This window comes from Dasypus novemcinctus, chromosome 1 (genome assembly GCF_030445035.2).
Source record: "Dasypus novemcinctus isolate mDasNov1 chromosome 1, mDasNov1.1.hap2, whole genome shotgun sequence".
Taxonomy (NCBI): domain Eukaryota; kingdom Metazoa; phylum Chordata; class Mammalia; order Cingulata; family Dasypodidae; genus Dasypus; species Dasypus novemcinctus.
Window position 1 is genome coordinate 155,825,169 of NC_080673.1, and position 16,663 is coordinate 155,841,831.

Genomic DNA, 16,663 nt, shown 5'->3' on the forward strand with positions numbered 1-16,663 from the left:
CTGAGTTCATTTCAGTGGGATGGGAAGTGAAGTGTGCCACTTCCAGGCTCAGTGCAGAAGAAACTTCTCCAGCGATTCTTTCTCTTTCCCCATCTGTCCCCACGAATGGATAGGATCCAATAGAGGGTCCCAGGAGGTAAGGGAGGGTGGATCCACAAGATATGAAGGGCTGCCTACCAAACACTAGCATGGATCTGTTAGGTGATTGAGAAATAAAGTGTGTGTGTGTGTGTGTGTGTGTGTGTGTGAAGTCACTGAGATTTAGGGATTGTTTGTTTTAGCAATAACCCTGATTTTCTATGCAGTGAAACCCTGAAGAAACTCCTTTTGTAAAAATGTATAGATCTTTAGTGATACCAAACAAAACACTTCCTTCTACTTTATCAGCTTTATTGGTTCTTGTCCTCTAAGTTCAATGTTTATATTTATGTACATAAAGGTAACTACTTGTTACGAGTAATAAGGTATTGCTGGTGTAGGATACGTTGGAGAGGAAGACAAAAAAGTTCTGGCCCAGCCTTTATGAACATGCAGACCAGTGTGGGAGACAGGCACGTGGAGAGCTAGCTACCCTGCAGGAGAATATTAGGTCTTACTCTATGGTTGAACACAAGACCTACCCAAGAGCCAATAGTCTTGGAAAGTCAGAGAGGGCTTTTGAGAGAAAGCAAAATCTAAGCTGAGAAGAAATTCAGCAGACTTGGGGAGAGGGGTTGTTCAAGTGGTTGTGGATCATTCTGAGCAATGAGAACAGAATGCGTGGAGGCCAAGAGGCTTGCCATTTAGTTATTCTACATTTGTCATCTCCTTGGTGAGATTTTACTATTTCATCATTAGCCAAACCTGAAATGGGTTCCAATACTAAAAGAAGGAGTCCAACTACAAGTAACAAATCATGTGGGTATAAAAATGCACAGATATGTGTGTTCTCTCAAGCCATAATAAGGCACTGTCCTCCTTGTATCCAACTTCACATTTTAGGACAAAAAGTTGTATGCAAGGAAGAGAGAAACTAGAATCAAGAGGAAAAAGTTTAGGAAACCTCCAGGCAAAAATTTACAAATAAAATGCATATCTGTATCAACAGGGGAAATGGCTCAGACAAGCAGAACACTCCTTGAGAACAGGGATGAGTCTGGCCGGTTCACTATAGTATTTCCAGTCCTGCATTCTATAGTTTCTATATATACACACTCAATATGTATTGGATAGATCAATGAACGTACAGTGGTTCATTTATCTTGTATTACATTCCTCCTATCCACCAACTTTACATATTGTCATGGTCAATTTCATGTGTCAACTTGGCTAGGTTATGGTGTCCATTTGTTTAATCAAGCAAGAACTGGTCCAATTATTCCTTTCATAGATGGATTTGCATCAATAATCAGTTAATTGCATCTACTATCAACAAAGGAGATTGCTCTCAGCGATGTGGGGAGCCTCCTCATCCAGTAAGCTGAAGGTTTTAAAGCCAGTACTGAGGATTTCAAGAAGTCAAAAAGAATTTCTACCCCTACTTCAGCCAACCAGTTTCTCCTAGGGAATTCAACTTTACATTTATTGGAGTTTCCAGTTTGCAGCCAGCCTCAAGGAATTTGAACTCATCAGCCCCCTCTCCTATGTGAACCAAACAATATATAAATCCATATATATAAACACTATATAAATCCATATATATATATATGCAATTTCATCCACTCCCCCCTTGCGGCTTTTTGCATGCTGTACTGCTCTCTGTGTCCATTTGCTGTACGTTCTTCTGTGTCTGTATTTATTTTATTTCCCCTCCCTCCTTGTGGCTTGCTTGCTGTCTGCTCTCTGTGTCCATTCGCTGCAGATTCTTCTGTGTTCTCGCTTGTCTCCCTTTTTTGTTGCATCACCTTGCTGAGTCAGTGCTCCACACTGTGTGGGCGAGCCTGCCCTCACAAGAGGCCCCAGGATGCGAACCGAGTGCCTCCCATATGGCAGACGGGAGCTCCTCTGATTGAGCCACAGCCGCTTCCCCAGCAATTTTATTTTTATACACACAGACACATATTCTATCAGTTTGGATTCTCTGGAGAACCATAATTAATACACATACATAATTCACTTAATCTTCATAGTAGTACACTATGAGATAGGAGTTTTGTTATCATCATCTCCATTTTCAGATGACAAAACTGAGACACAGGGAGATTCAATAACTTGCCCAAGTTTACTCAGCTAGTAAAATGTCAGAGCTGGGATTAGAACCCAAACAGCCTAATGTGAGAGCCCACACTCTTAAATATTAAATAAGAGGCTATTAGATCATGATTAGGGCTGGAAGCAGAGGGAGGACTAGATGATGTGACAGAGAGTAAAGAAGACAGATGGGGAAGTGCTTTCTGAGAAGGAGAATTTTGAGCTAAATCCTTGATAAGTACCAGAGAAAGAGCAGGCTATGGGGACGACAAAGGCTCTGGGCAGGAGCAAATTTGGCAAACTTGAGGTCACAAAGTAGGACAGATGTGGTAGAAGCATAATAAAGCCCAAGAGGTTAATGGGACAAATCCTGGAGGACTTGTAGGCATGGTAAGGAGTCTGGATGGGATGGACTCATCACAATTGAGAGGGAAGCTGGTTTACTCTGCATGCTTGGTAAATAGTACCAAGTGACTAGCTCTGTGATAGCATTTATTTCTGTTTTAGCCATGTGTTTCTCCGGCTCACCCTTCTTTATATTTCTTATGTTTGTATCTATTGCTGCTAGTAGAGCAAATTGAAGACCTAAGCAATGTTTGATGAATTAATGAGTGATTTAAGAGCATAATGCTGCCATGAACAGAACCCCACAGCCTAAACAGCCATCTCTACTCCTTCCTTGTTGAACCAGCAACTCCTTTGCCACTGCCATTTTATCCTGCACTTACCACTCTGCACTTCAATTCCCTGATTACAAGACTTTTGCTCTTGGGCTAGATCATGCCAGCTGATAAAGGGGCAGAGAAAGGGCTTGGGAGGCAAGCAGACCTGAATAAGAATCTCAGCTCTGTCCTGTGCCACAGCCTGGCATGATTCTGCACAAGTTACTTAACTTCTCTAAGACTGTTTCCTCTCCAATAAAATGGGGATAATGATGCCTTGCAGAATGTTTGGAGACTTAAAGTAACATATGTCCAGCACCTCAGAGGCAGAAGGTGTCCAACAATTGGTACCTATGAGGTGGTAAGTGGAACTGCAAGGAGCAAGGGGCTTAGGGCCTCAGACCTTGGTTCAAATATGGTTTTGCCACTTATTAGCTGCATTCTTTGGGGAAGACATTTAAATATGAACCTGTTTTCTCATTTTTAGCATGTGGTTGATACCTACTTCATGCACTCAGGTGCAGAATGTCTCACAGAGGAAACACACAACAATTGGGAATATTATTGTAGTATAGTTACTATCTGTACCTGTGCCTTACCCAGTGCCTGGTACATAGTGGCTGCCCAAAGGAATGTTTGTCAAATGAGTACACAACTTAAATAATAGAAGAGAATATACTATGTCACATACCTCCTGGTCCCAAGACATGTCACGACATGCCACAAGTACTAACACTAAGCATTGCACAAGGTACTCAAGTTGCAACAGGGTCACATTATCCTACTCAATGCATACCCACACAAGATAAACAGATCAAAGATGTGAACTAATAACAAAGCACAGGCACTCCAGATTCATTCATTCATAAATCATTGAGTCCCTATTATATATGGACTGGCAGCTCAGGAAACAAAGCTACATTTAAAAAGGAAAAAGAACATTACCTGCTGTCAATGAGCTCACCTGTTGGGGAAGTGGGATGGTGAATGGGAAACACACCAAGAATAAATAATTACCTTTGATTTTATTAAGTGCTCCATGTGGATAATATGATATAGAAGGAACTAGACCCTATGGTAAGGGGTGAGGGATAAGAGGGAGGGGAACTTCAAGAGGTAGAAACTCTAAGTACCAAGGCTAAGAAGCAGCAAGGCATAAGGGGAGAGTGGAGTACAGGGTCCAGAGACCAGACAATGAAGGACTTTATTTGTCATATTAAGGATTCTGGACTTCATCCCATGATCAAAATATGTAAGGGGTGGAGATATGTGGTATGACATGGCCAGATTTAATTTGTCTTTTACAAAAATCACCTTGACAGAAGCAAACCAGACAGTTTGGATTAGGGAGAAGTCGAGTAGAGAGGTAAGTGGTTGCAATGGTCTAGCTGAGTGGTAGTAAATTCAAGAGTCCCCTAAAGGGACTTTTGGACTTCACCAGCCTAATTTCCCCTCTGCTCCCCTACAGCAACTCTGCCTTTGTACATGGTGACCCCTATACAGAATGCCCATCAATCCTTTGGTCCCTTCTACTTCCTTTTATTCCTGCGCATGCTCAACCTTATTAAGAGTCATCTACTTCCCCTCCTGAGACCCTGATCATCCAAGTCTCTACAAATGGTTCTCTCATACCTACTTTTCTATTATTTAACTTTGACTTGCCTCCACCAAATGAAAAGAGAAAAAGTCTAAGTAGTGTTTATAATCATTTTTAAACATGAGTAATACATTGATCACTAAATAAAATTTGTCACTGAACATTTTTGACTGGCACTCTTCAGTATTAAAAGCTATTAAATCCATCAATTTCAGTACAAAATACAATTATTTCGACTTTACCGTTGGTCTCTCACATGCACACACACACACACAGAAGTTTCAGATATATTAGGTAACAGTGCAAAGGGATTCTGCTACAGCAAAATCAAGCAGAGAAGGACTGGACAAAAGGGATTGGATTTGAATGACACTCCGGTGGCCTCCAGTGCTACTGTTATAGCGGAATGCTGTGGGAGGGCTTGAGGTATCTCCAGATTGCAGTGGGTTGAGGAGCAAATGGGAGCTGAAGAAGCAAAAGCAATGAGGACGGCTTAGGGAAGGAGAGCAACCTGACAGGGACTTCGTTCCAATCCCTTCTACTTCTCCACTTCTCTCTTGCCCAAACAAAAATTCCTGACCCATCAAACCTAAGTTTTATCTAACGTCTAATATCCTCCAAAATATGCTTGTAATGAAAATATTTATCCTATGTCTGCCCATTTGTGTATTGGAAACAGATATATTGTTTGGTAAATTTCAGAGGTCTATAGCAGACAGGACTTTGCCCCAAGACAAACTGTATTTCTTTAAATTGATTGTGATATGATTTAGAATTTGCATTGTTATTATCTTTTTTTAAATATTGTAATGTCTTTTTGGAATTCAGAGGGTGGAGTGTAGCAGCTTGATATGGTTATGAATTCCAAAAATAGATACTGGATTATGTTTGTAATCTGATCTGTCCCTGGGCATGATTGAGTTATGATTAGGACGTTGAGTTCCCACCCCTTCGTGGGTGGGAACTCACAGATAAAAGGCATGGCAAAGAACAGAGTTGAGTGTTTCTAATATTGGAGTTTTTATGTTGGAGTTTGATGCTGAAGTCTTAAGCTGGAGCCCCAGGAAGTAAGCACACAGAGGAAAGAGAAGTCAGCCCCAGGAAAAAAGGAACCTTGAACCCAGAGAAAAGCAAGACCCTGGAAGGGAAGAACCCAGGCAGCCTGAACCCTCACAGACATTGGCAGCCATCTTGCTCCAACACGTGAAAAAAGACTTTGGTGAGGGAAGCAACTTATGCTTTATGGCCTAGTATCTGTAAGCTCCTACCCCAAATAAATACTCTTTATAAAAGCCAACCAAATTTCTGGTATTTTGCATCAGTACCCCTTTGGCTGACTAATACAAATGCTTTAAGAGTTTCAAAGGCTGTCCATTCCAACCACCACACCATGGAGCCTAGAGTGATTACAACTGAAAGTGGGAGGATTGCATCCAACATTCATGTGGAATCTGAGCCTCCTCTTGTCATAGAGGTGCAATGGACACAACCAATCCAATGTCCACATAGAAGAGGTGGCATTGGATTGGGAAAAGTGGACATGGTGGATGATGGGTATGGGGAAAGGCAGGAAGAGATGAGAGGTGGAGGACTCTTTGGGACATGGAGCTGCCCTGGATGGTGCTTCAGAGGCAATCACCGGACATTGTAAATCCTCACAGGGCCCACTGGATGGAATGGAGGAGAGTATGGGCCATGATGTGGACCATTGACTATGAGGTGCAGAGGTGACCAAAGATGTACTTACCAAATCCAATGGATGTGTCATGATGATGGGAACGAGTGTTGCTGGGGGGGGGGGGGAAGGTGGGGTGGGGGGGTGGGGTTGAATGGGACCTCACATATATATTTTTAATGTAATATTATTACAAAATCAATAAAAAAAAAAAAGAAAAAAAAAAAAGGCTGTCCATTCATAAGCTGGTTATAACATGCTACAATTGCTCCTCACAGAAATGGCAGTCCATATATGAGCAGCCTTTTAAGTAGCCCTGTTCCCCAAATTCAGCCCTTTATTCTGCAGCATGGCTAACTTGACCACAAACTCCACCCCTCAACAACAAAGATTTAAAACCAAAATACTGAATTTGAGATATAAACAAAAGTAGGCATACATATACCCCAACAATTTAGCAATAGCTTCTTTTTGGCCTTCACTGAATTCAGAATGTTCACTTTAATTAATATTCCTATTGGACTTCTTTTTTCATTGTTCCTTAACTATCCTTCTTAAAGAGTAAACAACGATGAGGTTTACATTAGCAAGTTTGTTCAAGGTGAAAATAAGAAATGTCAAATTAAAAAGTTGGCAGTATCTTTATTAAACATAAAACAGCCTGCTTGAATCACTTGTCGGTTTCTTTTATAGCTATCATTAGTAAATATGGCAGGAAAAACAGCACCAGTCAAATATTCCCTGTGCTTTTCCACATTTCCCTGGACCTCCTGAGGTTAGATTGGAGCCATGTAACCAATTCTGGCTAGTGGTCTATGAGTGGAAGTGATGCATGTCATTTAAGAGCAGGGCTTGCTCTCCTTTCCTGGACAGTCACAGGGAAGAGACGGACTCACCACGAGGTGGTCTTGCCTGAAACTGGCACAATGACCAAGAGGAAATGCCATCACACTTGGTGTGAATGAGAAAAAAATGTTAAGCTGAAACACTGAGATTTGGGGTTTTATTCATTACTGCAACAGATTCTAGCTGGTACAGGAAAGTGTTCTCCATAAATTTACTAATTAGATTAAATCTTCAAGCATATAGAAGCATGTTGACCAAGAGGGAGGAGTAAAGACAGGCAAGGAGTCTTGTTTGAACACACCTTAGCAACTTCAACAACTTTGTGTACTAGGAATCAGGCATATCTTGGCAGAGAGGTAGTCTCTATTTCAACAACAAAGATGATTCTAAAACAAAGTAAATCTCTTTCTTATGAGTTGATATTTAATCTGCTATTTTCACTTGTTGGTGCGGATTTCTCTAACTCCAGAGGAGAGTAATGCAAGAGAAAGCATTACTAGCCCTCCCCACCATTCCGACTCATTTAATCATCAAAAGTTTCTAGATTGCAAGGTCCTGGTGTCTATTTTAATTGAAGAAATGTACTCTTGTAACTTGGGAATGGAGTTATAAAGAGTAAATACATTTTTACCATTTGCTACTATAATTACATAGAATACATCAAAAATAATATCTCAGAGCATCTGACTCAGGCTAACTCCCTAGTCCACAGGATTCTAGGCAGAAAGGGAAGCACCTCCGAGAGAAGGAGTTAAGCACAGGGTTGACCTACTCCTGATACTGCTACTAATATTGTAAGGAGGCTATTTTCTCATTTTAACATCTGTATGGCGTAATGAGGTGATCAGAATCCAATTCTGCAAATAACCTTGCTCAAAGAAGTTTATTTGACCTCTTTACACAGCTGACCAACAAATCATAATGCATAATCAGTTTAAGCATTTGGGGCAGCATATTCTTTCCTGAACCATTCTCAGAGTATCTGACCTTGTTTACCAAAGATGTCAAGAGTAATTTACGAGAGGTTGATTCGTGTAATCTCTTGCCTAAAGTATAGTCCAGCCCCATCTGTTCTCCCTAGTTTCCAAGTTCCCCATCACGTTACAGCTAGAGTAACCATTCTAAAACGCAATCCAAATAAGCCTTTTCCCTACATAATGCTTTTAGTTTCTCCCCATATTTTCATGATAAGTGCCAAACTCCTAACACACCACCCAAGCCACCTAACCTACTCAGCCTCCTCTCACTTCCATTCCTACTCTCCCCCCACTTATGCCAGCTTTTCCAGGCCTCATGGCTTTTTGCATGTGCTGTTTCCTCTCTCCTTCCCACTCATCTCCAATTGGAAATTTATCATTAAGATGTAGCTCATATGTCTATTCCCAGCAACTAGTATACATGCAGGCACATAGTACACACTGGAAAAATATTAGTTGAATGAATTCATGAAGGAACAAATGTACACTGCCAATAAGTTATAAATAAAAGCAGAGTGCCTAACAAGAGTTTTACACAGAGTAGAAGCTCAGTAATCATTTGTTGAATGAATTTTTAAACTCTTGATAATTGGTTCCGTTCTTGGTTGAACAGGATGCTGCCTTCACCAACATTCTTAACAACTACAAAGGAAGAAAATAATTTCTCTAAGTTGCTCAAACTAATGTGTCCCAGAACTTCTGGCGGAATTAATATTTCAGGGCAGAAAATTACATTTTAAATAATTTACTGTCTCTGACAAGATATATAATATACAATGAATAGATCCTAAAGCACAGCTAAAAGGTTGTACATGACTTGATGATGATGACTGGACAAGGAAGAGGCAGTGGGCATGGATAAGAAGGAAAATGTTTGAGAGAAATTGCCAAGAAACACTAAACAAGAATAACTAAACTGTTATTCCAGAAAATAGCTACTCTAAAGGAAAATAAAAATGTTGCATTGTGTTTTAGAATTAATCTATTCAAGTAATTTATTTGTTTTACTTTATTTATTTAGTCATGAAGATGCCTTTAATCACATTACTAATTACAAAAGAGTGTATAAGCCTTTTTATCTGCTTGAATTAATTATAACTAAATCGGTATAAGCACAGGCAGCCGGTTTATCACAGGTGTATCAAATAAAATCAACCTCCCGTAATAAACATAATCTACAGTTTTAATGAACATGGTCTCTACAATCAACATCTTACCAAATGTTGTTTCTACAATGAATATTCATCATGTTAAGGTTTCAAGACAAAAATCCTTGGAACTAATAAAACGATACTTGTAGTACTATAGGACAGCTCTTAATTCAACTGAAACTCATATTACAGATGATATGATATAGAATAAGTTTATATCTAACTTAAGTTTTATACTAGGTGGTATGTAGTTGTGTTTTTTTCACCTTCTTTAGCTACATAAAATATTGATTATTAATCAAAAGCATTTACATCTCATTTGTGTCCCTAATTGGAAATTGTGGCATCTGGTTTCAATTCAACTTTAATAAAGGTTGAATTAAAGGCAGTTGGGGATTATTTGAAATTCTACACTGGTTATGAGGGATTAGGAAGAGAAACGAATCAAAGAAACTGGGTGTCTGTGGGAAATGGTGGTGGCATTTATTCAGTCACTAAGTATTTGTTGAACAACTACCAGGTGCAAATTGTTACAAGTGGGACTGCAGTGGATTGAGTAGAGGGAGAATAATAGATGAGGCCAGAGAAGTTTAATGGACACAATTTTGTAGGAACTTGAAGCCCGTCTGGTTTTTATTCTGAGCGATACAGGAAATTTGGAGGGTTTTGCCAGAGGGGTAACTTGATCTGACGTTACATTTAGTCAGATCAATTTTGGTTATTATTTTTAATAATCCAGATGAAAAATAATCAAATGTAGACCAGGGTGGTAGCAGTGGAAGCAGTAAAAAGTGTTGGTCAACAGATTATTCTGATGAAAGGATGTGGAGTATGTCATAATAAAGGCAAAAGTGGTCTGCAGTTGGGATATGGTAAAGGTTGAGTTCAGTTTTAGGTAATTTGACTTTGAGATGATAAAAACCCTCAATCTGAAAATGTCCAGTGGGTAACTGGGGAAGTGAGAGCTCAAATGAGAATATGCCCTGAAAATTCATCAGCATGTGTATAAAAGTTGAAGCAGGACTGGAGGTTGAAGAGAAGATTATCTACAACCCCTGGGTTATCCTCAGAGTGGAAGCTTTGCCGAAAGGGAGGAGGAGAGGTGTAGTAAAAACCAATTTGAACCAGTGCGTGTGGTTTGCACTGGGAAGAGGGAGTGGAAGAGTGGCGGGACTGACCACGCAGGTCACCGGCCGCGGGTCTTGCTGTTGCTAGGACCGCCAGCGTCCCTGATTACGGCTCTAGGGGAAGCTGCCCTCCAGCGCACCCCAGCAGGGCCCCGCTCCACGAAGAGAAAAGGGCACCGGCACACACTTGTCCTTCCTTCCCGGCAATCGGGGTCGGAGGCCGAGGTCCAGGTTAGGAACCACCATCGCGGTGGCTCTGCAAAGAACCCCCCACCGAGGACTTGGCGGGGAACCAGAGCGAAGGCGCGCTCCGGGGGTCTCCCACCCTGACTCACGTTATACTCCCTCAGCCAGGATTCTAGCTTCTCCTGCAGCGATCTTAAAGATTCGGTCGAGACTAGTTTTTTCAGGTTTTCCGCCATCTCGCGCTTTTCTGCTCCGCCCCGCTCTGAGAGATGGTGGCGTGAAGGGGGCGAGCGGGTGGCTTCCGCAGGACGGCGGGCGGCGAAGGCGCGGAGGGTGTTATCTTCCTGAGCGGCTCAGAGCGTGGCTGGCCTTTTCCATTCTCCCCCCTCGGGTCGGATGGGGCAGGGTTCGGCAAGCCAGGGGGAGAAAAGCCCAGGGCCGCAGCCGCCGCGCCTCATCCGCTGCCCCGCGCGGTGTCCGACCTCCCCAGCGGCTGCCCGGGAGCCCCGGCCGTAAATACCTCGGCGATTATTAAACAAACCTTGACGTGGGCCGGCCGGCTGCCAGGGACGCGCGCGCCTCGTGTCGTGGCAACGCTCGCGCCGCCCCGCCCCCCTCCCATCCCCCAGGCGCCCTCCCGCCGCCTCCCCGGGGACCTCTCGCCCTTTTCCCCCGGGCCCCGGGTATCCTCTTCGGCGTCCCATGTCACTGCTCTTAGTGCTGCTGCTCTTACTCCTGCTGCTGCTGCTTCTGCTGCTAGTGGCTGAAGGCGAGGGCGCCCGAAGCCACTGAGACTCGGGGTTGGCGCCCAGACTCCAGATGGCGACGGCGCGATCCCCGGATGGCCCGAGAGGGGGCGCAGTGCGGGCTGGAGGCGGGGAGGGAGTCTCAGAACCTCCTCCCCACCCGGGATACTGGGAGACAAAGTGACTAGAAAGGCCAAAGTTATTTCTCTGTAGATTTTTTTTTTGGTTAGGCACTTAAGAAGCACCTGAAAGTTACCCTATTTAAATCCTTTCCTTTATTCTTTCATCTCTCACATCTCTAGTTAAGTCTCCATTTGTTATATCCCAGAGTCTACCTGTATGAATGAAACTTGCTTCAACTAGAATTTCAGTTCTTTCTACTTCTCTTGCTTTGTTCCTTGGCCCTCGCTGGGTGCCAAGATGAATGAATTTTAGCTCCAGGATGATAACAAATTAAAGTTAATCCCTCAAATTTGGACAAGATTTGATAGTATATTTTTAGAATCGTTGCGTACTTACTGTAAAGCTTCATTTAATTCCGAACTCAAACTCAGGCTTCGTGAAAATTCAGTCCTAGTTTGGCAGTATTTCAAAAGGGGGTATTAAGCCACAGTTGATAGTTTGAGCTGCTTAAAAGAGAAGCTCTTCTTTTATATGCCATCATATGATGCTCAGGTCAAATCATTTTTATCTCTTCTTTAGGTATTCAAAGATGTATATCATTGCATGTCCTTCCAAGTACCATGAAATTTAGAATTTTCACCACCCCTTGCTTCTCTTTCTCTGAAATAGAGTGTTTTTACGGTCCTCTAAAGAGAATAAAAGGCTCTTTTTTTTTTTTTTTTGGAGACCACAAAATAAGGGACTACAAGGATACATAACAAATGTTATTTTATGCCATAGTAAAATAATAGATTATTAAAGTTAAAAATGCTCAAAAAAAACCACTAAGCATTAAATGCCTTAAAAAAAAAAAAAAAGGAAGGGGATAAAGAAAAACCTCAAAGATTTCTGACATTTAGAGTCACTACTTGCATATTTCAAGAGGTAATTGTAATATTTGAACAGTCCTAATTTACTTATTCACAGAAAAAAAATCAGAACATTTACTTATGCCCTAACTAAGAATTCGGGGTTAAATCCTGATTCTGCTGCTTCTTAGCTCTGGGTACCTTAATTAGACTCTAAGCCTTGGTTTCCTCAACTGTAAAAGGGGGACAAGAGTTCCTACTTCATAGGCCTATAGTGGGATTAAATAAGATAATTCATGTCAAGTATTTAGCCCAATGCTTGGCATATACTGTTGTAAGTGGTTGATAAATGCTGTATCACTATTACAGGGAATGCTGATCACAGTATTATATAATAGAAAAACTTGGAAACAGTCTAAATCTCCAGCACTAGGGAAATGGTTGAGCAAATCATTCAATGAAGTGTTGCACAATGAAAATATTGTTAAAGAAGAATATCTAGTATGTAAAAATTTTCACTATATAATGCTAAGTGAAAAAATGACACAATTATATAGAGTTATGTACAACACAAACCCAGGGCATGATTATGGGTGCTTTAAATTTGCTTCTTTATTTTTTTCTGGTTTTCCAAACTTCTACCAGGAACATGAATTGCTTTTCTGAAGTTATTCAGAAAAAAAATGTTACAAAAATGGAAAACTTAAAAACTTCACCACCCTCAGAAAAATGCTGGAGAAAATATGAATATTTAAGCTACTGACCCAAAACAATATGCTTTGACCAAATGCCCACATCACTCATTGGGTAGACTCATAGAATCTTAGGATAGAATGGATCTTTGAAATCACCTTAGACTATGACATTTGATATTATTTATTTCTATACATGCCCTAGCCCCACAACTAGATTCAAGATCCTTAAGGCCTGGAGTCATTTTGTATAACTCCTGGTTTCCCTAGAATCCAGGAGATGTCTTGGGTATAGCAGTAACTCTGTGTTTATTGATAAAAAAAGAAGCATAGGGCTTCCACTCAGCGATGCAAAGCAATGTTTATATATTTATTTATTATATGCTTGCCACTACTTCCTAAAAGTATCTAAGATTGCTTACAATAAAAGGCTATGGAAAATTCAATTAGAATTTTTTTAAAAAGGAGAAAACAAATATGCCCAAAACTTAAGTTTATCTACTAAGATTGAGCATCATTGAATGTTTGGTTCAGGGATTTGTGGAAGCTAAGTCAGAGAGGAAAATTAGTTTTATTATTACTATTATTAGTATTATTATTTGATCTTAAAATTATACGTTCCAGACTGGGCCAGTCCTCCAAGATGGCTGCATAAAATGCTCCAGGGTGCCATTCCCTGACAGAATTTTTGAACAACTAACAAAACTGGCAGAACCATCTTCCTCAGAACATTTGAGAAGTATTAAAGAGTTGCAGTGACTGGGTGAATGCCAAATCAAGAAAATGCAGAATTAAAAAATGGTAGGACTGGAGAGTGGGTGTAGCTCAGTGGTTGATCACCTACTTCGCATGTACGAGATCCTGGGTTCAATCCCTGATACCTCCTTTAAAAAGTGGCAGGAGAAGCTCTTGTTGACCACTCCCCCACCCCTCCCTAGTGCTGTGTGGAGTTGGTATGTCCTCCCATTGTGGGTCCATGGCCCTGTTCCAGAAGGAGCGGAGTAATCCATATTCACACCCTGTGGTTCCTGTGTGTTGGTGCCAATATATTGGGTGGCAGCCTGAAATACTGAACTGGAAAATTTGTCTCTGGCTCACCCTCCCTGAATCTAACCTATAGCCAGAAGCAGCTTACAGACAGCTAAATCAACATAGAAAAACAAGTCAAAGTGGCCTGAGACAAAGGATTACCTGTTTTAAGACATAAAGTGGAGCACCCAGGAGGGGCAGAAAGTCTATTTCATAGGGAATAAAGAGGGCATTCAAATTCCTGTAAATAGGGGGATTTCTTAGGCTGCAAGCAAGCACAAGCCCAGGACAAGATACAGGTACAGTAATGATGGAGAGGACCCTGTCCTTCTCTCTTGCTTCAGGCTGATCTGGATAGGAATGCTAAACTATGAAAGAGAGCACCAGCCAATGTAGAGCCAATTTGCAAAGCTTTGAAAAGTGCATTTTGCTTTTATTTGCTTGGGTTTTTGTTTTTCCCCTCGCCCTCCACCACCTTGCTGATTTTACTGTCTGTGTCCATTCAATGTGTGATCTTCTGTATCTACTTCTCTTTTTTTTTTTTTGTCTTCTGGCATAAAGAAAGATCTCCAGTAAAGGTAACCATATGGGTAATTATAATGTCAGTACTATTGTACTATATTTTCCGGTATACAACTCCATTTACTGCTTCTTACAGGTTCTAAAAAGCAAATATAGGAAAAGTAATGATAAATCTATAGTTTTGAACATACGAAGTATGAAGATACAATTGTAACAAGTACAATAAAAAGGAGGGATAATGGAAGGGTATATGAATAATGTATATATACGCTATTGAAGTGAATCTGGAATCAATCTACACGATTATTGTAGATTCAGCAAGATAAATTTAAGCCCCATGGTAACGACAACTAAAATATCTGAAAAATATATACAGAAAGAAATGAGAAGGGACTCAAACTAATACATACAATTCATAATACAACAATTCAAATAAACATGGTGTAGTGGAGAAATTCGGGTATGCGCGGTTTCGAAGGCCAGGACAAGAGAATACCGAGAAGGAAGTTGGTTTATTTCGACCGGCCGGGCTCGGCGGACTCTTGTCCTAATAAAAACCGAGCCCCGAACAGCCTTTTCCAGACCCTTTTATACAGAGGATATAGGATTAGGAAGACTAACAGTGATGGTAAACAGACCTTTGGTTAGGTTCTTCAGATCTTAGTATCAGATAGGTTATTTCCTCCAGGTGAGTTACATATTCTCCACATCCAAGCCAGTTTGGATTAGCATAGCTCCACATTGTCTGGAGGCAGCCCTGAATACACACTCAGTCTCACATCCCTTCTGAACATTCAAAGACTGTAGGGCCTATATTACTTATCTGGCCATCTTGGAGACTAGGTACTCTTGGAAATAATTTTGATTTAATGGACAGGCTATATCATATTCCCCCCTTTGAGGCCGAGCTTAAGTTATTAAGCTTCGGCATCACTATTGTCTGAGTCCCTCTGGACTGGCTGGTATGTATGTAGAGCCATGGGATGGGCAGCTGTTTGCCTTTTTACTACACCATTTATTAGGGTGCGCATTCTGCTTATGATGAAAGGAAGGAGGCATGGAAGGATGGTGCATGCTCCTATGAAGAGGGCAACTATTCCCAATGGAAGCTTGAAATTGTTTACTATTGACTGCCAGCTTCCAAAGGGGTTATTTATATTCCAGCCATTCCAGGTTTGCACTGGGACATTAGCAATTTTTACTATATTGCTTGTAATTTCATCAATAACCTTTCCAGTGTTATCTAATTCAAGGCAGCAGTTAGAGAGGTTGAATTTTCCACAAACTCCCCCTTCAGCTGCCAAGAGATAGTCTAGGGCAAGACGGTTTTGATAGATAGCATTCCTGAATTTAGTTTGCTCTTGGGCTAGTAAGTTCAGTGCATGGGCAGTTTCATTAGTTATTATTTCTACCACCGCTTGTAGGCGGATGATTCAGTTTAGCATATAGATAGGGGTTCGGTAACCCCACATGCCATCCTCTGCCCAAGTTGCTGGCCCATAGTATTGGATTATACGCTCAGGGGGCCATTCTTCACCTCCCCAGGTAATGACAGCCCTTTTTTCCCTTATGTTTTGATACACTGGCTGGCTTAGCTCTTTCCCTTCTGTTAGGGGAATGAGGAAGAAGGAGGGTTTTATTGTACCAAGCATACAAGTTCCACACCAGTTTCGTGGCAGTTCTCGGAATGCAACTTTCCCACAAATCCAGTACAAACCATTTGGGGCAGTAAAGGGGCCCTTTGCAGTGGAGTTCCACACTGTGATTAAATTGGGGAAAGTACGATTTATGAGAACGAGGTCTGATTCATTCCATGTTCCCCAAGGTTCTGTTGTATTTGTGGTATGATTTTGGAATTTTCCCCCTGTACATGTTAGATTTCCAACAGCTATAGAGGAGCTTAGGCAGGCCCTTGAAGCACAATATTTTCCTATGACAGAAGTTTGTAAGGGCCACATACTATCTCGGGGGACAGCCAGGAGGCCAGTTGCATTATATGGTTGGCTGTAATTGTATTCCCTGGTTTCCCATGGCCATTGGTCTCCCATATTAGTACCGCCACATACATAACATGAGGAGACATTTAAGGCTGCCCCCACCACTTCAGCCAGGCTTATAAAGAGGTTTGTTGCTGCTTGTGGGATGGAAAAGGGCTTTTCCATTTTTTCATAAAAGGAGTGGAACACAGAATGGGCCTTACTTGTGAGTGGGTATTCTCGATACCCAACCCAGATGTAGGCTCCTGGGTCTATTCCTTTACCATCAATGCGGAGGCCCATTTGGACTCCCTGAGTCTGCCAGGATTCAGGTTTA

The 16,663-nt window shown here is 41.4% G+C and overlaps 1 protein-coding gene across 5 annotated transcripts in view; it reads right to left on the reverse strand.

The window, feature by feature from the left end:
• SPATA18 (spermatogenesis associated 18) overlaps window positions 1-11,017 on the reverse strand; it is a 37,349-nt gene extending 26,332 nt beyond the window's left edge. For all 5 annotated transcript variants that reach the window (XR_009186138.2, XM_058298778.2, XM_058298764.2 and 2 more), the window contains exon 1: window positions 10,540-11,017. Coding sequence is in view for 4 of the 5 variants with exons in the window: in XM_058298778.2 (XP_058154761.1) it covers window positions 10,540-10,626 (87 nt within the window). In the remaining variant the exon portion in view is untranslated. The remainder of the gene's footprint in view (window positions 1-10,539) is intronic.
• Between the last annotated feature and the right edge of the window lie 5,646 nt (window positions 11,018-16,663).